The sequence below is a fragment of the Alternaria dauci genome, chromosome 1, assembly GCF_042100115.1.
Source record: "Alternaria dauci strain A2016 chromosome 1, whole genome shotgun sequence".
Taxonomy (NCBI): domain Eukaryota; kingdom Fungi; phylum Ascomycota; class Dothideomycetes; order Pleosporales; family Pleosporaceae; genus Alternaria; species Alternaria dauci.
Genome location: NC_091272.1, coordinates 4,852,015 through 4,873,031, shown reverse-complemented (window position 1 = coordinate 4,873,031; position 21,017 = coordinate 4,852,015). Strand labels below are relative to the sequence as shown.

General features: G+C 53.3%; 8 protein-coding genes across 8 annotated transcripts; 4 read left to right on the top strand and 4 right to left on the bottom strand.

The window, feature by feature from the left end:
• Positions 1 to 36: 36 nt before the first annotated feature.
• ACET3X_001513 (uncharacterized protein) lies at positions 37 to 1,839 on the bottom strand (the record flags this gene model as incomplete). Its single annotated transcript, XM_069446813.1, has 3 exons — positions 37 to 1,227; positions 1,275 to 1,370; positions 1,426 to 1,839. The coding sequence occupies 3 exons, from the start codon at positions 1,837 to 1,839 to the stop codon at positions 37 to 39; spliced, it is 1,701 nt and encodes a 566-aa protein (XP_069311755.1).
• Positions 1,840 to 2,507: 668 nt separating this feature from the next.
• Positions 2,508 to 6,330, bottom strand: ACET3X_001512 (uncharacterized protein; the record flags this gene model as incomplete). Its single annotated transcript, XM_069446812.1, has 4 exons — positions 2,508 to 2,917; positions 3,025 to 4,086; positions 4,134 to 4,984; positions 5,032 to 6,330. 4 exons carry the CDS (start codon positions 6,328 to 6,330, stop codon positions 2,902 to 2,904), a joined length of 3,228 nt encoding a protein of 1,075 aa, XP_069311754.1. The 3' UTR covers positions 2,508 to 2,901.
• Positions 6,331 to 6,900: 570 nt separating this feature from the next.
• On the bottom strand, positions 6,901 to 8,721 carry ACET3X_001511 (uncharacterized protein; the record flags this gene model as incomplete). The annotated part of the gene is made up of 1 exon (XM_069446811.1): positions 6,901 to 8,721. The coding sequence occupies one exon, from the start codon at positions 8,719 to 8,721 to the stop codon at positions 6,901 to 6,903; it is 1,821 nt and encodes a 606-aa protein (XP_069311753.1).
• Positions 8,722 to 8,882: 161 nt separating this feature from the next.
• Positions 8,883 to 10,035, top strand: ACET3X_001510 (uncharacterized protein; the record flags this gene model as incomplete). The annotated part of the gene is made up of 3 exons (XM_069446809.1): positions 8,883 to 9,105; positions 9,187 to 9,427; positions 9,477 to 10,035. Exons 1-3 carry the CDS (start codon positions 9,060 to 9,062, stop codon positions 10,033 to 10,035), a joined length of 846 nt encoding a protein of 281 aa, XP_069311752.1. The 5' UTR covers positions 8,883 to 9,059.
• Positions 10,036 to 10,123: 88 nt separating this feature from the next.
• Positions 10,124 to 10,871, bottom strand: ACET3X_001509 (uncharacterized protein; the record flags this gene model as incomplete). The annotated part of the gene is made up of 2 exons (XM_069446808.1): positions 10,124 to 10,654; positions 10,704 to 10,871. 2 exons carry the CDS (start codon positions 10,869 to 10,871, stop codon positions 10,124 to 10,126), a joined length of 699 nt encoding a protein of 232 aa, XP_069311751.1.
• Positions 10,872 to 11,976: 1,105 nt separating this feature from the next.
• On the top strand, positions 11,977 to 13,851 carry ACET3X_001508 (uncharacterized protein; the record flags this gene model as incomplete). The annotated part of the gene is made up of 2 exons (XM_069446807.1): positions 11,977 to 12,087; positions 12,154 to 13,851. The coding sequence occupies 2 exons, from the start codon at positions 11,977 to 11,979 to the stop codon at positions 13,849 to 13,851; spliced, it is 1,809 nt and encodes a 602-aa protein (XP_069311750.1).
• Positions 13,852 to 14,424: 573 nt separating this feature from the next.
• ACET3X_001507 (uncharacterized protein) lies at positions 14,425 to 15,668 on the top strand (the record flags this gene model as incomplete). The annotated part of the gene is made up of 2 exons (XM_069446806.1): positions 14,425 to 15,604; positions 15,661 to 15,668. The coding sequence occupies 2 exons, from the start codon at positions 14,425 to 14,427 to the stop codon at positions 15,666 to 15,668; spliced, it is 1,188 nt and encodes a 395-aa protein (XP_069311749.1).
• Positions 15,669 to 18,107: 2,439 nt separating this feature from the next.
• Positions 18,108 to 20,547, top strand: ACET3X_001506 (uncharacterized protein). Its single transcript, XM_069446805.1, has 2 exons — positions 18,108 to 20,231; positions 20,470 to 20,547. The coding sequence occupies exon 1, from the start codon at positions 18,361 to 18,363 to the stop codon at positions 20,128 to 20,130; it is 1,770 nt and encodes a 589-aa protein (XP_069311748.1). The 5' UTR covers positions 18,108 to 18,360; the 3' UTR covers positions 20,131 to 20,231; positions 20,470 to 20,547.
• The last annotated feature ends 470 nt before the right edge of the window (positions 20,548 to 21,017 follow it).

Genomic DNA, 21,017 nt, shown 5'->3' with positions numbered 1-21,017 from the left:
TGTTATACTCTATCGACGAATGGAGCTTGATATGATCTACTTTTCAAGCCTAGCAGCCCTGCTCTCATCTCTCCACCACTCACACTGCTTCCTCCTAATCCCGTCGCCTTCAACTCTACTGTTCCCGAAAGCCTCCATCCTCAACTGCAACCCGGGCTTTCCCTCACCCTGATCCGCATATTGCGGCCAGTATGGCACACCTGTCCTGTTGCCGGCATTCGGATCGCCCAACGCAACAAAGTCTGAGAAGTAAGCATTCAATAACTCCTTGCCAACATCAGGGTACTGGACACCTCCAGCACCGGCTGGCTCAGCCCAGGTGTACTTTGTGTCTGCGGTGTGCGGTATTCCCTTCCAGGTGGGGAACGTGTTGTTGGTAGCAAAGACCATCTTGTACACCGGTGCTTCGGCAGCGGACATGCGGAGAGCGGTTTCTTGGCCAGCGCAAACGTACATGTAGTCTGTAAGGGCGGCAGAGATACGGTTGTACTGAGTAGAATTTGGGCTATGGACGTAAGGCCCACTGTCCAATCCTGTAGGGTCGGGATATAGCTCCTCGATGTCAGAGAGGTCTTCGGGTGTGAGACCGGGAATCAAGTTCTTCAAGAAGGCGAGGAACTCCTCGTTGGTCTCGATGTCGCCGGGCGAATAGTACTTTGCTTCATCGACGACGTTAGTCGTGATGGTGGGGATGCGGTAAAATTGGCCGTTGATCCCAGAGATTGAGCCGGCTTGCTCCAGGAGGGGGCCGCCACGGGTGGGTTGAAATGGCCATGCAATGGCATATTCGGAATCGCGCCACAGCAGAGCGCTAGCATTTTGGATGGCAGCAGCGGGAACAGAACGCAGACAGCTGAGGATTTCAGTATCAGTGCTGTTGGCCACAGCACCGCAACCTGTAAGACCCAGGTATCGCGAAAACTGCTGTTGGTAGAGCGGGTAAGACGAGTCAGGGAACGCCCGAGCGGTTACACTGCCGGATTGAAGAAGAGCCTGGGAAAAGAGTGGTGCAGCGCCTTTGGTGGTGTTGTAGTTGTGGAAGAGATGGATCCCAACCGAGTGCGCACCAGCTGAACGACCTCCGATGGTGACGCGAGAAGCGTCGCCGCCAAAAGCTGAGATGTACTTTTGCACGAACTTGAACAATGTCTCCTGATCTCGAAGACCGAGGTTTAGGAGTCCTTCGCGCTCAAAGACTGGAGAAGGGAGGAAACCCCACGAATTTACCTAGACGACGTTAGACTTCATCGCACAAGAACAATGACCATGCTTACTCTGTAGTTGAAGTTGACAACGATTAGCGGCTCCTTGGAGTTAGCCACGAAACTTGGGCCGTCGAAACTCCTAGCACTACCAGCAACGAAACCACCCTTGAGAGTCGAGTTAGCAAATGCAGCACGTAATCAGCGCTTCTGACAAACTCACTCCGTGTATCCAGATCAGCACGGGCAATTTATCGTGCGCGCCAACACCCTGCGGTCGGAAGACGTTCATGCTCAAACACGCCTCATCCATCTCATACGTAATATCCAATGGATCCTGGTAACACGAGTATCCATAGCTCGATGCATTCTTAACACCATCAAACGGCTCTGGCGCTCCAACGGGCGCGAACCTGCCTTCTCCAACAGGCTGAGAGGCGTAATCAATCCCGAGCCATGCGTCTACCGCGCGCGGCAAAGGTTTCTTGGTCAGAGTCTGTGAGATCGTCGTGCCGAGAAAAGTGCCATAGCCGGGCAGCGTGACTTCGGATGTGTTGTATGAAGCCGAGACGCCAGACAGGCTGGTGAGCAGTGTGACCGTGGTAAGGAGGCGCTGAGCCATATTGTGTTGACCCATGATGGCGTCAATGTAGGAAAGTAAAATTGACACGACGCGTTTGCACAACAACGAAGTCACATCAAGCAAAGCCATCACGCAATTGTATATAACGACATTTGATGCCTGCACATAGTTCCGAAGTCGGCCGTACAACCTTGTAACGGCACTGTACTCGTATCGATGTTGACCCCACAACCGTCTCCACTGCCTCGCGGTCTGAGTAGTAAGTCGGGGCTTGGTACCTGCTACATGCAGCGGTGAACGAGCCGCACGGAGATACGCGCTGCGCCGACCCGTTATCTTTGCATCGGGTATTTGCCGGTTCTTCTTTCTCGTAAGCCGGTCGCTATCATCGGATGGTATCCGACGCGACGGATGTTGATAAGTGTGGGGATGGGTAAGATGCAGGTTGAGCGAGCGAGCGGAGGTTTACCGAACTGGGCGGGAATAACCCGGGAGCCGAGTGTTGCAGGCATGACGGAGTGGCAATAACAACTTACAGGTACAGCGTCCTGCTCAGGACTCTCAATTAAGCTGCACAAATTTCAAGGCTTGTATTTCTCTTATTAGCATGTCGCAACCCCAGCCTGCACCTGCACTGGACACATCCGTACTAGTAATATGGCCTTGGACCTACCTTGCATCCGACAAGCCTGAGCAGCTGAACACGTATTGTGAAAAACAAACCTGTATAAGTTGGTGATTGTATTAGGACAAGGCTTCCCTTGGCTTCCAGTTCTAGACAATGGCGAACAGCCTCCAAGACAGAAATAATCTATAAGAAAAAAAACCCCGACCAGTGAATACACTATAATCCACAATCCAACTTCATAGCATAAGCCTCATCAAAGTTACGAGCCCCCATCAAACCCCTTGTCCAACTTCTTCAAGGCCTCCTCAACCTCTACCGCCCTCTCCTCATCCCCCCTCAAGCCTTGAACCCTAGGCAAACCACGCATAACCTGTTGCACCATATCCTCCAGCGCCTTAGGATCCCTCAGCCCACCGCTCATCTTCGCCATCTCGCCCAACGCAGCAGTAGTAGCAAGGTCGCTCTTGCCTTTACCCTTGCCGTTGTTGCTAGTGCCCCCGATATCTGAGCGAGACGTTAGTGGCTGGTTCTGACTCTGGTGCGCAGGCGAAGACTGAGGTTGACGTTTGCGCAACATCACCTGGCCTTGTTTATCCATGTAGGTTTCGTACCCTTGTTGGTCGAGCACTTCGTCGGGCACACGGACGTTGACGGGTGATCTGATGCCGCTGCCGCTGCCGCTACCACCACTATTCTCGCTACTACCACTGCTCTCGCCTGGGGCAGCCGGATTCGGGTTTGAACTTGAGGTTTCTTTTGTTTTGGCGTTGGGATCTTGGTTGACCTTTTCCAGGGCGTGGATGCGGTCTTGGTTCTCCTTGTTGCCTTCCATGAGGAAACGTAGACACATTATGGCGTGTTCTCGGATGTATGGATTATGCTCGTCGTAGGAGCAGCAGTTGAGGACTGCTTCGATACCGCCGAGGGGGCGGATCTGATCTTGGACATGTTTGTTTTTCCATACTAGAGAGCTGAGGACGAGAACTGCAAGCTTCTTAAGATTGCGCCATTCAAAGTCGGAGGGTTCATCGGCCGCTTCGTCTATATATGGTCGAGGTGACGGTGAGGTAGGTGGGGGTATGTATGATTCAGCAGTGGCAGCTGAAGTGTCATACGGCCGCTCAACAGCGACTGGCTGCGGCTGCGGCGGTTGCTGTTGTTGCTGCTGTGGCGAATGAACATCCACCTCTACTGGTGCTGGAGGCGGTGGTGCATGCTGAACGTTCCTCAGAGGTGGTGGTGATAGCTGACCCTTAGGTATCGCTGCATCTAACTCTTTCAGTAGAGTTACCAGCTCGTGAGAGATTTCCCAATTGCTCAACATTCTCTTCCACGTCTCATGCTCAGTGAGAATGGCAAAGAATTCTAGGTATTGATAGACGCCCTCATACATGCGTTCCATATCCCAGAGATTCAGAGGAAAGTCTTCTGGCTGGGCATGCCCTGCACGAATTTGGCCTTGCAGGAAGATGAGAGCGCACGTTTGAGGAACGATATGACGACGGAACTCGGTGAGAAGAAAGTTGACCATGTGGACATCGCCTTGGTCCACTTGCGGATGGTTCGCTTTGAGGTGACCCTTCGTAGGTTGTGCACGGGCTTGTCTCGCGCGGAAGATATTGGTAAGAAGCTTCATGATGACTGCCTGGGCCGGAGAGATGATGTCTTTCGATCTATCACAGTGTGAGCTTGGTTCTACCTTTTGGATAGATGTACTTACTCGGACTCTCTAAAGGCATGGTAAGCAAATGGCAGTAGTTGATTTGCAAGAATAGCTTCCATAATCTTGACCATGAATTTAAAGTATAACTCTTCCTCGCGTAGATCCCACGCTGCAACGAAAATCAACAGCTCCCTGAGCAGGTTCCGGCCATTGTCCTGCGCAAGGAGCAAATGGCATCGAACACCATGCATGCTCCTCACGCTGCTGAAGATAGTCGGATCCGAGTGGTAGCCAGGCTGTCCCTCCGTTGGCTCAACAATGCCCGCCATGATTATCATAGGTAGGACTTCGATCTCGGTAGGCCCCAGAATTAGTGGAACATCTGTGAGCAAGCCTCGGCCTTCATCACCAGGTATGTCATCGTAGTCGTCATCATTGTCATCGTCATCCTCTGGCGGAGGAGAAGTGGGAGACGCTACGTCACTGATTAGCCCTGATGGACGGTCGGGATCTGGCTCCAGGCGCTTAAGCAGATCTTCTTTGCCATTTTGGAGGATCTCCGCACCGAAGGATGGCGGGTATGTCACACGGAAATCGATCTCACCTGCCGGGGGAGACCGTTTGATGCTAGGATCTAGTAACGAGTCATCCATTGCTGGTTTCGGGGACTGCTTCTCCGCTGCTGGTTGGGATGCGTGTTGCTCGCGGCCAGATTTGTCGCCAGGAAGAGCGGTGATGGAGGAACGCATCCTGTCGACCTCGACTTGAAGTTGGTTGATGCTCTTTGCCAGTGCCTGTACACTCTCTTCGTTCTTGGCATGTTGGTCTACAACTTTGCGATATGTGCTGGACTGGGTGATCTGGTCGCGGTACCGGGCAACTACATCTGCGTACAGCATGTTCCATTTCTGAAGGAATTAGTAAAGACCTACGTCGTGGCGTGAATTTAGCTTACGTTCTTCTCTTCCTCGCTCATCGTCTGCCACCTGCGCCTGCATTCGGCGGCGATTTCGTTGGCGCCTGCTTTGACACCATGATGTATCAGGGCCTTCTTGACATCGTTGCCCGTTTCGCCAATGTAGAGTAGGAAGGGCGAGGACGCAGGCTGTTGTGGAATCTTGAATGTATCCAAGCTACGCGCTGCATTTGTTGGTAACGGTTGTTCTTCAGGTGGCGGACCTTGATCTTGAGGGAATTCGTCCATCTTGTACTTCATATCGGCAAAGTTGGGCAGTTCATTGTCGAGGTGGCTGTCAAACAGCTCGATCCAGAGCATAAGCTTGCGTTGCTCGTTGCGTGCGATGAGATTGTTGAGGAACTGCAAGCAGGTGATGAGGAGCTTCTTGTATGCATTGATGACGCCCTGCCATTTGTCTTCGTCCTGAGTTCCAGCCTCGCCGTCGTAGCCGCGTGCGGTGACACGTACACAGACATTGATCAGTGCGAAAATGTCCTTGTCGAACAGCCGGTCTGCGCTCAGGTTCTGCACCTTCTCTCCGTGCACCTGCACGTTCCGGGCTATACACACAAGCTGGTTCAGTCTTTCCAGGTCCCTCAGCAGACTCGGCGAATAGCTTGCGATCAACGGGCCCGACAGGCCTTCGTACTCTGGCGCGGCAGGATCCGGCGCCGCGAAGCATCGCCGCTCAAGCGAGGGTATAGCGGCTTTCAGCACGCCCGCAAGATCGTCCCAGAACTCCCACGAGAGGCCGAGTTCTTCGCGCAGTTCCAGGCTTTTGCGCGACTCCTCCAGTGTCTTCTTGACCACGTCGCGCTCCAGCATACGCAGTGTATCGTCCCTGACATAGCCTGGGTTGTGGAAATGCACGGTATAGGGCGCGAGCGCGAGGCGAAGTCGGGTGAGATAGGGCCGCGCACGTATCCCGCTTGAACTGTCAGGGCGCTCAGAGTCTCCCATGCTTTCCGTGTCGTTGATGCTGCCTTCAGCCATGCCGTCGGTCGTCTCCGTATTCAAGTCAGGGTGTGATGGCGAGCGGCGGTCCCAGTCATTCCACAGTTGATTTTCGGCGAGGAGCGAGCGGTAGACCCATACACGGATGGGTCCTGGTGCGCGGAGGATGCGGTAGAGGTTGTTGGAGGCCAGTTTTTCGGCAACGTTGTGGTATTGCGCCAGCGCGATGGGTGCAAAGGCGAGGTGGGCAGAGTCTTTGGTCGAGTCTACAAAGGGCGACGACACATGGAGAGCGGCAGGCGGCGAATCGGAGTGCGTGGAGGAGCTCGAGTCGGAAGTCATGGTGGCAGGCGGCGTTGACCAAAAATTTCCACGTCGGCCGCCAGGAGGTGACCCCACCATCCGCACCCCGCCATGGCCTCTGACGTACTAAGGCTACGACGGTGGTTTGCCAGCCTCTTCGTCTGAAGCGATCCGAGATGCCTCCTGCACCCCCACTTGCATCGTCGGCGACAGCCATCACTCAACATAAACATTGTCGCTTCCATGTATTCATCCGTGCAAAAACACCAAAAGCCTCAAATTTCAACATGTTCGATTCATTCATGCCAGTAATGGCGTTTATGCTATATATGTACGGAGCATATGAACCTCGAGTAGGCATAGTTTTTGGCCCGGCGAGTCTAGTGGTACCGCTTGTTTCGATCTTGGAACGAATGTAATGTGATTCATGATACATGGGATAGTATCTGTCACGGACATGGATTGTTCCGTTGGCAAAGCATCTTTCAGCTTTGCCCTGCACTGTGAGAATGCGCAGGCGTAACCCTCAAGAGGGCTACGTGATAAGAATACGACACGTCAAGAAGAAAGGGGACGATAGAAACGTAGTGGCGACGTTATGCGGACATGTTACATACCCTCGGCCTTGAGTCTGGCCGCCATGAAACGGCTCACCTTCTTCGTTTTGCCATCTCGTTCTTCGACAATCGGGCTTTCTTCGTCTTCTTCGGTCGCCTTGAAACCACCCTGTCGCTGGATGAACCGATTGCACGCTTTGTGGTACTCTGCTTGAATTTCGCGATTCAGAAGAACTGGATCAAACTCATCAGGAGCCTGAGGTTCAGATGGCAAGGGAGCGTGCTCGGTTATAGTGTTGGCTATTGTTCGTCCAACAGGCCCACTTGGCACAGGTGGTGGGTCTGGTACAGGAGGGGTCGGCAGCATCTGAGGAGGAGTGTTTGCTGCAGCACGGGCACTCTTGAACTTGGATACTTTGGTAGGCTTGGGAGGCTCCACTGGCGCTACAGGAACTGCAGACCGCTCGACAATGGTGTCGGAAATGGTTGGAGTCGACTTCACTGCTGGCTGGGCAGCTCGAGCCGGTTGCTGTACCGGTTTCGGTGCCTCGGAGATGTCCAGGTTATCAGCAAAGCGCACTCCCTTCTTCTTTAGCTCCTTGGCCGCGCCGGTAGCAGACGATGCCAAGGAAGAGCCCAAAGATTCGTCAAACTGATCGTCACTCTTCACACGCATTGTGCGAATGTCTCCGATGTGTTCTTCGAGGGATTGCTTTTCCGGCTCAGGTCCCACGTTCTCGAGCATACGAGCGCCCAACTTCTTTTCGAGCTCCATCATCTGCTTTCGATATTCTTCGGTGATGACTGGCTTAGTGCTGCGACCGTACTCGTCTTCCTCTTCTTCATCCTCGGTATCGTAGTCGCCATAATCGTCGTCATCCTCATCGTCCGAGTATGACGCGGTAGGCTGATCCAGATCGAGTTCGGCGACAATCTGTCCGATTTCTGACATGCCGTATTGCAGCATCTGCCTCCTCAGCTCGGCTTCCTCTGGAGTCTTATCGCTCGGGATGATAGCATTGGACAAGTCCACATCGTCCTGTTCGAGGTCGATAGCACGCGTGCCTTCTGGGAAGAGCAGTGAGGCGACCTTCGCAGCCTCATCTTCGTCAGTGTCTTGTATCGCTTTCGGAGCCGGTTCGACGTCGACAACTTCGGCGAAAGACACAGACTTCTTCCCAGACGCTGGCTCTGAAGCTTGATTGTCGGTCATGGCAGCCGTGGATTCGGAGGATGGTGGTGAAGATTTCGAATGCGAAACAGTATGTGAAGCCGGTGAAGATGTGGACAGTGTATCTTGCGCCTTTTCTTGCGCATTCTTCTTCTCCAGCTCAGCTTTTTGGATGCCAGCCTTGCGCAGCACCTCAACAAGCTCAGCCGCAGCCTTGCCCGTCTGGTTGACAGAGCTCGAGACTTCGTTGCCCTCGTCATCCAGTTCTTCTTCAATGTCCATCATCGGCTCGCCTTCTTCGTTGTCCATGCCTGGCTCCAGGAGGACGTCGACACCGGCAAGCTTCTTCTCGGCAGTATCAAGATTCTTCTCGATAGTAGCACTACTCGTCCGAACATAGTCAATGCGTCTAGAGATCATGTCAATAACTTGGTTAGCAGTGCGTTCCGACGGCGAGTTCTTGCAGAGCAGCTCCTCGACTTCCTTCTGGTCCAGCAGGGTAAGTTCGAGGCCGCGTACCATCTCACGTATCTGCGAGGGCGAGGGATCGCCGGCTTCTTGTATCTCTTCTTTCAGCGTCTCATACTCAGCCTCCCAGGTCGTCCAGTGGGAGAGTGCCTTGCGCAGCTTATCGACATTTTGCTGTAGCTGCGCACGACTGCGCTCGAGCTCCTCTAGAGCGCTCTGGGTCGAGGCTGCCATTTTGTTGATGTGGTGGGGGGGAGAGTGCGAGAGAGGAAGGAAAGGTGCAGGAATTTTGTGTACAAGAAAAAGCGCCGGTCTTGGCGGCTGGCCCCACAAAGGAAACCATGCTACGTCTGCATACAGATCGCCGGTCCGCCGTTTGTCAGACAGAGGGAGTGCTTGGACCTCAATATTATCAATACCATCGCTTCGTATAGACTCATAGCTATCCGGTCATGCTCCCAATCTCATAACCCGACCAGCGACTTCTACACGCTGAGTCAGCAGCATCCTTTCGCTTCCCGAGGTCCCATATCCGTCAAGCCTCGAGACCTGTCTCCGCCACAACCTCCGCCATGTCCAAATCGCGCGGCGCCGACGCGTCCAAGCAGCAAGATGGCGGTGCGTCTCTCTCCAAAACCCTCTACAGCTTGTCTTTGCAGCCGTCGCCTCGTTCCATTCCTCTTGCTGACGATGTCTCAGACTCGTGCCCCGTATGCAGGTCGTCGCGGTTTCTCAACTCGAACATGCAGTTCAAGATCAACCCAATATGTTACCATAAGATGTGCGATACCTGCGTAGAGCGACTGTTTGGTAAAGGCAATAGTATATGTCCTGTTGCAGGATGCGCAAAGACGCTGGCTTACAGGAACTTCCGGAGGGCAACTTTCGAGGATCTGAAGGTGGAGCGAGAGGTCGATCTCAGGAAGAAGGTCATGAAGATGTAAGTGCGTCCAGTCGACCCTTTTGAGGCGTAGCTAACGTTCACATAGCATGAACAAAACAGAAGACGATTTCGAGACGCTTCGAGACTACAACGATTACCTCGAGCAGGTCGAAGAGATCAACTGGAATCTCATCCTCAATATCGACGTGGACGCGACCTGGGCAAAACTGAGGAAATTCGAGGCTCTCCAAAAGGCAGAACAAGAAGCCGCTGCTCGTAAAGGTCCCGCGCTCAAGGATGATGTCGACTCGGGCTTCGTAATCCGCGGACTCAAGAAGCGCGTCGCGCCACCCGTAGAAGCACCTTTCGACCCATTCGGCGGTTATGTCATCGCGCCACAATACTACGTACTTCAGGACAACTACGATGTCGACTGGTACGCACGTATGAAGAAGGATCCGGCACATTTGGTAGGAGGACACAGTCTACAAGACTACTGCAGTCGGACATTGCGCGAAGCTTTTGGTGGCCTCGGTGTGTTTGTTGAGGACGAAATCACTGCGCGCGAGGCTCCCTCAATGTCCATGGATGCGGACATTGGCACAGAGCATGCCGCGGCTGCAGCCATGAATGGGAGGGACGCCATCATGGGCGACATTTTCTAGATTTCTTGATACCCGGCATCATGCCAGCATTGGGCAGCGTTCAAGATAGTGTGTTAATGATTCTTATATTATTGCCTTCTCCTGCTCTTCATATCCTACTTTGCCCGACCTGCCCTGCTGCGCCTTGATATCCAATATCGTCATACTCAAACTGCTCTTCCGGCAGCGCATACCCGTCCCCTGCCCTCGCATGTTGCGCTCGTGCCGCGACTGGGTTCGGGTTGATATCCTCCTCTCCCACTTCACCATCTCTTTTCCCATTTCCACCATCTAGCACATCCAGTTGCTGGAAGACGCCCCTCCTCCTCGCGCCTCTCATGACCCTGATATCCAACCCCAACGCCAGTGCTGTCGCCACAAAGCCCAGCAACGCAAAACTGAACAGCGCCTTGTACATCCTGCACACGCTTATGCCTGCCTCCGACTCCCAATTCTTCTCATCACATACATGTGCCAATGTGCCTGAGGACCACCATGCTAGTAGAGCAAAGGATACTGTCCAGAGAAGTGCGAGGAGGGCGTTAAGGGTAAGGTTGAGGGACGCGGATAGTCCATGACGAATATAGAGGAAGATTGTGAAGGTGAGCGCGGTGAGAGTTAGGAGGGAAACTGTCATCAGCTACGGCAAATGTTAGCATTGCGATGCTGTATGCGGTAGAAATACTTGCCAAAATGAACGTCCAGGGTAACCTATACCCATCACGCGATAGTTCACGCAGGAAATAAAACATGATGCTCGCTACTACGAGCGAAGACAGTAGTTGGGCGCATCGTATGACATGGAAAGGCAGGAATGGGTATGCTGTAGGCTTCACCCGGTTCTTGCGCATTGCCATGGTTGGGTCGAATGCGCGACGGTAGGAATCCAAATATCTTACAAACGAGATTCAGTATGGTAGATGATAATGGGGATGTTGGCCGTTGGTCAACATCCGCTTTTGCGAAGCTTGAGACGCGGAGAAGGACTAAATTAGGGGTCCAGCTGGTCTGGCACCCTGGCCACGCCAGGCCAGCTCTCTCGTATTGTTTTCATCGCGCCGAGATAATACCTCACGAAAGAAGGCATATTGTCAAGGTGTGTTCACCACGACTGAAGATTGATTTGCAGCTAGAAGTGGGAAGATTTTAATTTGGAGATTGCGATGTCATACCTGCTGATAGAGGGACAAGACGCTGACTAGCGCGGATGTCCACTTGCACCTTTCTAGGGTGGCTGATCCTCATTCACCAATACCTCACTCGTCCATATCTATCTCTCTTCCATCCGTAGCTCTGCCGTGTACGCGCATCTAGACCAGTTGCGAGATAGCCTTGGCGGTACGCCTGAAGCTTGCGAGCAAGAGCTTTGCACACATTATCATGGCCACTACTATATAGGACCGATGAAGCGCAATGCGACTCGCGCGTTCTGTGCTGTCATGCAAAAGGCTCTTAGCTCCCGCTCATTGTCTCCCGGGTCCACACTGCGGCAGAGCATCCGAGGAAGATTCTAAAATTTGAGTGGACTTCATGGGCGCGTTCAGATCTCACACACCGATGGCTCTTTGCTAGGTGCACGCTGACATTGCACTTCCACGAAAGCGCGACTATGGGAGAGATCAAAGGTCGAAAGAAAGTTGTAACCAGGCATCCGGATTAGTTGTCTGCTATACCCGGTAGTCAGGCGTAATTGCGCAGCCAAAAGTGGATGTTTTGCCGGTACCTTGTCCTGTCTCGCATCGGATAATAACAATAAACGAATCCAGGCCGCTCTTGCATACGGAACCTTGGATTTCGGATTCGGCTCTGCATATCACTAGCATCCGTTTCGTAGCTCGGTGGCGCTGACACGCAATTTATATCAAGCTGGTGTGCTCGAGAACGGGCTTTTACGAGACTCTGCGTCTTTCGGTGACCGTACAGACATCTAGAGAACACGCTGCTTCTCTTCACGGCAACATCATGAAGGCATATCCTTCCGCGTTACTTGTGTCTGTGCTGGCAGGCTATGGCAGCGCATCAGTCATCGGGCGAGAGGAAGGTCTACCCGGCAATTCCAGCTCTTATGATTTTGTAAGTTGCCTTTAGAAACCAGGAGTTCATATTCTAGCTCTAGTGGTAATCTGACAAGCTATGTAGATAGTCATTGGAGGCGGAACTGCAGGTCTCGCCGTTGCTTCGCGCATCAGTCTCGGCCTTCCAGATCTCAGCGTCCTCGTCATAGAAGCTGGACCTGATGGCCGTCAGGAGCCTGGGATTTTCGTGCCGGGAAGAAAAGGATCAACACTAGCGGGGAAATACGACTGGAATTTGACCACCATTGCACAAGCCAATGCCAACAACCGCGTCTTCGCGCAAAATCGCGGCAAGGTCCTTGGAGGTAGCTCTGCGCTCAATCTTATGACATGGGACAGGACTTCCGAATACGAACTCGACGCCTGGGAAAAGCAGCTCGGCAACGAAGGATGGAACTGGAAGAGCCTCTATGCCGCAATGTTGAAGTGTGAGACTTTCCTCCCGTCGCCCGCATATGGCACCGAAGGAGTCGGCACAACGGGGCCTATCGCCACACTCATCAACAGAATCTTCCCACGACATCAGTCCACATGGTATCCTACCATGAACGTTCTCGGATTGGCGACGAACAGAGAGAGTCTGAATGGTAATCCCATCGGCGTCTCCACTCAACCTAGTAATGTCAGCCCAAATTACACTCGCTCCTACGCCCCAGAGTATCTTAAACTCGCCAAAGACAATCTGGCCTTGAAGCTGGATACCCGTGTGGCTAAGATCAACTTCAAGGGCACAACTGCCACGGGAGTTACCCTACAAGATGGTACTACAATCACCGCGCGGCGGGAAGTCATTCTCTCCGCTGGTTCCTTCCAAACTCCCGGTCTTCTCGAACTCTCCGGCATCGGAAACGCATCACTCCTTGAGAAACTCAGCATCCCCGTTGTCAAGCACTTGCCATATGTGGGCGAGAACCTCCAAGATCACATCCGCATACAAGCCTCCTATCAATTGAAGCCCGAATACCCTTCCTTTGACGTCCTCAGGAACGCCACCCGTGCGGCTGCTGAACTGGCTTTGTACAACGCAGACCGCGAGTCGCTCTACGATTACACAGCCAGCGGCTATGCATACTTCCCTTGGGGCATTGTCAGTAACGAAACTGCCTCTCAGCTCCGCGCACTCGTCGACAATGACACGAACTTGATCTCAGCAGCTGATAAGTTGAAGAAGTCATACTTCTCTCCCGCTTTGAGAAACAAGGTGCCCCAACTAGAGGTCATCTTCTCAGACGGTTACACTGGCCTCAAAGGCTACCCTGCTGCCAACTCCTCGCAATTCGGTATCGGTACATTCACACTGATCGGCGTTGTGCAACACCCTCTCAGCAAGGGTAACGTACACATCAGCTCCCGGAACATCAGCGATAAGCCCCTTATCAACCCTAACTACCTATCTCATCCCTACGATCTCGCTGCTGCTAAAAATCTCGCCAAATATCTGCGTAAGATCGCCTCTACGAAGCCCATGAGGGAAGTATGGACCGAAGAGTATGAGCCGGGCAATGCGGTACAGACTGACGGGGACTGGCAGAGGTATGCGCTGGCGAACACGTTGAGTATCTATCACCCTGTTGGTACTGCTGCGCTGCTTCCAGAGAACGCTGGCGGCGTGGTGGATCCAGAGTTGAAGGTTTACGGTATCAAGGGGTTGAGGGTAGTGGATGCGAGCATCATTCCCCTTTTGCCGAGTGCGCATCTGCAGACGCTTGTGTATGGAATCGCCGAGAAGGCGGCAGAGATGATCATTGGTGAGCATAAGTAGATGCTGTATTATTAGAGAATCGATGCGACCCGAGAATTGAAGCCGGATCTCGTCTTCACACATTATGGTCTTGTCTGCATACAATATGGCGTTTGACGTTAGAGTAATCCATAACTAGCGCCGGTTCTCAGCTGAACGCCTTCCTCACCCATTTAGACTAGTGCTCCTTCCCCCGCAGTTTAGGGCCAGACCAGATGACAACATTTGAAATGTTGCCGATGCTGACACATTGCCGTAGCACGGCCGCCAGTGCGCCCTGTAGATGACACCCCACAAGCCGGCCGCGCATTGCAGCAACTTGCTTACCAGATCCAATGCCGATGGCAACACTGACGATGGCTTCGCGGCTTATGTAGAAGATGACATGCAGGAGTCACCCTCCACTGGAGCTATATCATACAGAGCTGGACCGGAAGACTCTCGACACTTGATCAACAACTCATACCAGTCATTGCTGCATCAAACACACTGTTTCACGAGATGGCGTTCTCTATAGGGATGCCCTGGAATGAGGGCGAAGAAAGGATGCATCGCCTGCTCCGCGTTCCACCTCAAGATAACCCAACATCGGCTATGCTCACGCCACAAGCCAGTTTCATGTTCCAACGCGCTCCTCTACTCGCCTTTGGGACACTAGATGCACAATCCAGACCATGGGTGACACTATGGGGTGGCGAGCCTGGTTTCTCCGAACCCCTTGGTGGAGGCTTCATCGGCACGCGGACGCTCGTAGACGGCACGAACGATCCGGTCGTACAAGCACTATTAGGCGAAGGTGAGAAGGGCGAAATGACTCATGCAAAAGACGGTGGAAAGCTAGTAGCAGGTTTAGCTATCGACCTGATGACGAGGAAAAGAGTCAAAACAGCTGGACGTATGGTAGCAGGAACAAGAAGGGACGTCGACGTTGAGATTGAAGGGGAGGCAGACAGGAAACAAGAACAAATTCAACTCGTCACAAGGATAGAACAAAGCCTAGGAAATTGTCCCAAGTACCTCAATCAATACGAGATACGCCCAGCACTTGTGAACGCAAAACTAGTATCGCAATCCTCAGCGCTACCAGAAGAAGGGAAGGAACTCGTTGCCAAATCCGACATGTTCTTCTTATCCACATCAACTGAGGATGACATGGATGTCAACCACCGCGGTGGGCCAGCAGGATTCGTCCGAATGATAGACTCAAGTACCCTCGTCTACCCCGAATACTCTGGAAACCGGCTGTATCAATCCCTTGGCAATCTCATGCTCAACCCCAAGATTGGCGTCGTGTTTCCCGACCACGACACAGGAGACGTACTTTACCTGACCGGCACAACTGACATCCTCGCTGGTGCAGATGCAGCTTCTCTATTGCCAGGTAGTAATCTGGCCGTGAAAATAACCATCTCAGAATGCCGATTCGTAACCAACGGTCTGCCGTTCCGTGGCTCGAAGAAGACACCCAGCCCTTATAACCCGCTCGTCCGCACTCTGGCGTCTGAAGGGAACATACGCGGCACGCTATCCGTCTCCCACACCACGGCTTCCTTGACCAAGAAAGAGGTACTCACGCCCAGTATCGCTCGTTTTACCTTCACTGTGAAAGATGGGATAACATACCAACCTGGACAATGGATCGCTCTGGATTTTAGCAAAGAGTTAGACATTGGATACGATCACATGCGCGATGATGATCCTGGGAGTCTGAACGATGATTTCGTGAGAACGTTTACCATTTCCTCTACGCCTAGCAAAGACCATGAGAAGGAAAGTGAGTTTGAGATGACCATACGGAACGTTGGTACTGTTACACGGTTCCTCTCCCAGCAGAATGAGCGGGCAGGGTTGGAAATAGGTGTCCTGGGGGTAGGAGGTGAATTCAAGATTGAAATGGTCGAAGAGGGTAAAGCGGTATTTGTGGCTGGAGGAGTAGGTATTACGCCATTGCTTGGACAGATTGGTGGGCTGGATCTGGAGGCTGGAGGATTCAAGTTGCTTTGGGCGGTACGGAGAGAGGATGTGGGGTTTGTGTATGATACATTTCGACGGCATCATGGGCTGGGGGCGTGTACGACGGTGTATTTGACAGGCGGTGGTGTAGACGAGCATTCGACTAGAATGACGGATCAGGTGAAAGCTGAGGCTGAAGTTGTGGAAGGGAGAATGAAGAAGAGTGATATACAGGGAATGCAGGCTGATACATGGTATGTGTGTGCCGCAAAGGGGATGAGGAAAGAAGTTACAGGATGGCTGGAAGGGCAGAAAGTGGTGTTTGAGGATTTCGACTACTAGGAGCGTAGACACGGTCGATTCGTCGTGTGGCCACTTCCGTACAATCAGCGTCAGTCACAACTGCCTGAGCTTTCATGAATCTCACAGATGGAGATTCCAAGACGTGCCTGCCTGGCCATCTCAAGTGGCTGTCAGTTGAGCAGTTCGACGAACGTACTTTCCCCATTGATTCTATGACGTTCCTGTTATTCCATGGCAGCTCGTCCGCACCTTCCGCACCCAGGGTACTCACCTAAAACGTTATGATGTGATTATTGCATCTGCACCTTCAATTCCTCCACATTACTGTTACCGCCGTGCATCCCTCCCCGTACGAATTCTCGCAGCAGCTCCTCTATAATCACACAACATGATGGCACCAACTACGGAACAGACGATTACCACAGCTAATAGCAAGCATGGAACAGCGAAGAAGTGGTTGCGGCGACATCTGGACAAAGTGACATCACGCCAAACACCGAAGGGCGGTGGGGAAGCAATCGAGATGCGGCGAAAAAACTCCCTCGAACGGCCCCGTACAGCACCTTCAACAGAGGCTGCGCCAAGTTTCGAGGACGCGCCAACAGTTCCACGGATTTCGGCGGGCGTCGAGCGAGTTTCGCCTCGTGCGCCAGTTTTACCACCAATTCGTACAGCAAGACCAAATTCAGGCATCATGCGGGATGTTAATGCTTGGCTGGATGCCAGCGTCAATACGCCCTCGCCTCCTCTGATGGGAGGACTTTCTTACTGGAGGGCGGCGACCGGTTTTAGTTTCAAGGATTCAGCCATGGCGCAGCATGCCATTCCGTTGACTAGAGTGCTCGGAATTGCCAGGCCATCGACAGCCACCAGTCAGCAAGGAAAAGGATTCCGTCGTTGCGCGAAGAGGAAGATGCAGGTCCAGATGCCTTCACTTCTGCGCTCTAAATCTCTGCGCCAAGGAGGTCAAAAGCACAACAGACAATCCGCATCGATGCCACTCTTGGCCGCCTCGTACGAGGATGTCCACGAAGCGCCCACTCGTATGTTCATGTCTCGATCTCGATCCTTTCTTCATCCCGCCATTCGACCGTCGACACGAGACTCCTCTACGCGAGACTCCTCTACGCGAGCCAGTGCTCTTGTGTCGATCGACCAACAGTCGCGGGAAGAGATGCCCACACGAACGGGCACAACAGGAAGCATGCGACTTGGCGACCCTGAGAGTGTCTTTGAGCGGCGCGTGAACGCCATATTCATGCGTACAGCACGAAGCGCAGACAGCACTCGGCCATCAACGGCAGCTCCTAGTCTCACCCGTGAAGACTCCATGGGCGATTTGTCTGATGCACCGACGTACAATTCTGGGCCACTTCCGCCGTCCTACCGTTCTCGCCCCCAGTCCGTCCTCACCACCTCTTCCTTTGGCTGCATCGATGGCATGAATCCTACACAACGACAGCTCAGTCAGCAGCGAGCAGCGCTACAACGAGGGGTAAAATGCAAGCTGAAGAGGTTCGCTCAGACATTTGCGATGTGAAGAGCGATGACAGAGGAGCAAATCTGAAGTGAAGGCAAGAGCAAACAGAGTACAACACTAGACCGTGATGACGATTGACGAACGAGATGATGAAATGAGAGACGTTCGTATATGGAGTACATACCATATGACTATTGGGATTCGGAGAGCTGGCATCTTCATACATACCTGTAGGAAGCAAACCTCCGGACATTTAATCCTACAGCCGGCACACTGGGGAACTGCGCATGTTGCGCGATTATATCAGATCAAATACGAACTACTCGATGTATCATACATAGTGTACATATGCTGGCCTAGGAATGCATTTTGACGGCAAAACGTTGATGAAAGCGACTGTGGTGCGTGAAGTGAGAGCGAAGAGCTGTGAGGATAGTAACGCGGATCGGAAGTCACGGTCATATGACGTTGGAACGGGCCGCGGTCACCGAAAACGGTTGGGGCGTATTCACCGCCTACTCATTCGACGGCAGCCCATGCACTCCACCATCTCCATCGAGAATCATTGGGCCCAACGTGGCACGCTGTATCACGCACCTAACGCTTCCAACACAGGCAATTGCAATTCCATGGCCGCCTACTGATTCCTTGGCTGCCAGCGCAAAGGAACCTTGGGCTGGGTGCTCCACTTCATTTCTACGAACCACCGCAGACTTGCATCATTACGTGCAGCCCCGACAGCCAGACGGCTCCCCAACCTCACTTCAACGACGCAGTGCGCCGCGTAGGTGAACATGAGCATGGCTTCAGCGGACGAATCCAATTCGCGGCCCAAGAGGCCAACTGCGATGACCAGGCAGTCATCGTCGCAATCGCACATCTCGCAGTCGCCGTCTGAGGGCCCTCATCGCTCAGCCCATCACAAGAGCCAGCGCCATCATGTTGTCGGCCAACGCGTACAGAGGAACACGTCGTTTGGCAAGAATCTCAACAAGCTGAACAAAGCCGAGAAGCAGGCACAGCAGGCGCTACAGGGCGCAGAAAACACAGGGCGACATCACCGTCGCTCACAGTCGGGCAATTCAGTTTCGGCACCCAGCAGTCCACACTCGCGTCCAGGCTTCAAGCGCCATGCGTCATCTGGTGCCATTGTGAGAGCAAACAACCAGCAAGCCAACTTGCGCAGAAACCACTCGAGTGGACATCTGCCACCGCGCCAAGGGCATGCAAAACACGCGCTCAAGGGCTCAAAGAACGAACACGCTTCTTCCAAGCGTGCGCTCGCGACCCCCACTCGATCTCGGCAGAGTTCGCCGGAGCCGCACGCTGCAGTCCACTTTGATATGCCCGATGACGACGAAGAAGAGGAAGGTGGTTGGACCGAAGAGAGCGCGTCACAGTCACCTACGACTACCCGATCCAACACGCGCTCCAACTCCGTCATACTTGAGGCACAACATAGAGCGGCGGAGATTAATATGGAGAAGAACAGAGGAGAACCATCACAGCAGCAAGCAGGCACAACACTCGAGGCGCCCAGTCAGGCGACCCAGACGCTCACCGATCGCACGCGCAACAACACGCAAACCAACGGCGGGAGCTCTTACCAACATTCTCGACCTCCGGATGCCGACATGATTACCTCGCGACTACTGCAGCGCAGCTCCTCGCACCATCTTGCTCCTCAGACATCGTCAGTCGCTGCGACCGTCGTATCATCTTCCGACCGCCACAATTTGCTCAATCACACGGCTGGATCCGTTGGTTCTACGCTCGTAGACACACCGGGACATAATCTGGTATCGCGTTTTATGGATGGAGATGGCTCTGCTGGGACACCTCACGACGGCGCATACATGGCTGGACACGGTCTCCACGACGATACCGGTCGAGGTGAACTCGACAAGAACAAGCGCAACAAGTCGACGCCAAACTTCAACGGCGGCGCAGACACGCCGGCCAAAACACCTCAGCGCTCTGGCACAACCACACCCACTAATCTACCCCCCTCGCGGACACAGCAGAAGCTCATGCTCCAACGTGCGTCGTCGAACATTGAACCGCAGAAACTGGTGCCCGTAACGCTGCCCCGCACGGGCGGTCCCACATACCTCCAGTCCAGCATCCACTACAATGGCAATGGCGAGGGACGCTTGGATCCCCGTCTACAGCAGCAGTTCAACCACGTCGCGGTCGAGTACAACGTAGTGCGAAGATACCGCAACCCGATTGCAGACGCCCTCGCGCGGATATACCAAACCCCCGGCATGTCGCGAAAAACGCGCATACCCAAGTCATCGCACAGCGCAAACGGCTTCACAACAGGCGCCAGCAGCCTGAGCACAAGTTTCAACGAAAGCAGCGTTGAAACAGATGGGGCAGGTTCGCGGAGATCACGAGTCAGCTTTGAGAATGATGCAGGGCGCGGCAGGACTAGTTGCGACGAGAACGACTTTGAAGCCGGAGGACGAGGTTTCGAGAGCGATCAGGCGCGCAGCCGAAACGAAGCGGAGGAGATATGCCGTCGCTTGTGGGAGAGCGCCGAAATAGTCGAAGCCGATTGAAGACTGAGTTCTAGTTGTTTGGCCACGCGCTGATCAAACATACGACTCGAGGCCGTTTGCGACCATTGTGTGAAGAGCTAGCCAAGACAGTTTTGCGTCAGGTGCGTGCGCTCGCTTGCTTCCGTTTTCTCTGCATTCTTCTTGTGGCGGATGGAATGAGGTCTTTGTTCCATTGTGGAATGCACAGGGTTTTCTATATACGCAAGGGGCGTTTGTTTAGTGCATGCTGGAAACGGCATGGCTTTTGACTGGCAAATGTCACAGCGCCGGCAATGAGGCCGAGAAGAACTCGTGGTGGTTGCTGCATTTGCGTTCCAAACTAACTTTGCGCGTTGGTAGTGGCAAACAGTCGTGCTTCCTCTCAGTCTGGACCTTCTTGAGGACGTCCAGTCCTGACTCGGCACAAGACAACAATTGGTTTGGCAGGAAGCAAGTGCGAAAGATGAATTACTTGTCCAATTTGCGCGCGCGTGTTTGCTCAAATTTGTAATATGCAGGTCGAACCGAATTGCACGCACAAGGAGCTCCAAGGTCGAGCGCAAGACATGGTTTGGCTTGGCTCGTTATTGGGGAGCGGCTTGTTATTTGGGAGAGCGGAAGTTAGGAGCTGGATTTGCAATGGCGTCGTTGGCAATGGCTTCAATGCCAATGGTCACGATAGCGGAATGGCAGGAAATGAGCGAAAGTTCACACTGTACTAATGGCAGGGGTGGTGCGGCCTGCATAGCCAATTAGAGCTATGCTCGCTTGGATGGGTGACTTAGCTCCAATCTGGATCCTTTCTCTCGAGGCCATGACATTACTTGTTACTATGTGTCACTCACCGTTGCTTTTCTCGCGATGTTACCGCAGTGGGTTGGGTGGGAGAAAAAATGTGTTGTTCATGC

Excerpts from the sequence above, each read along its gene's own strand:
- ACET3X_001506 (XM_069446805.1), top strand. The coding sequence starts at position 18,361 with ATGAGCATGGCTTCAGCGGACGAATCCAATTCGCGGCCCAAGAGGCCA.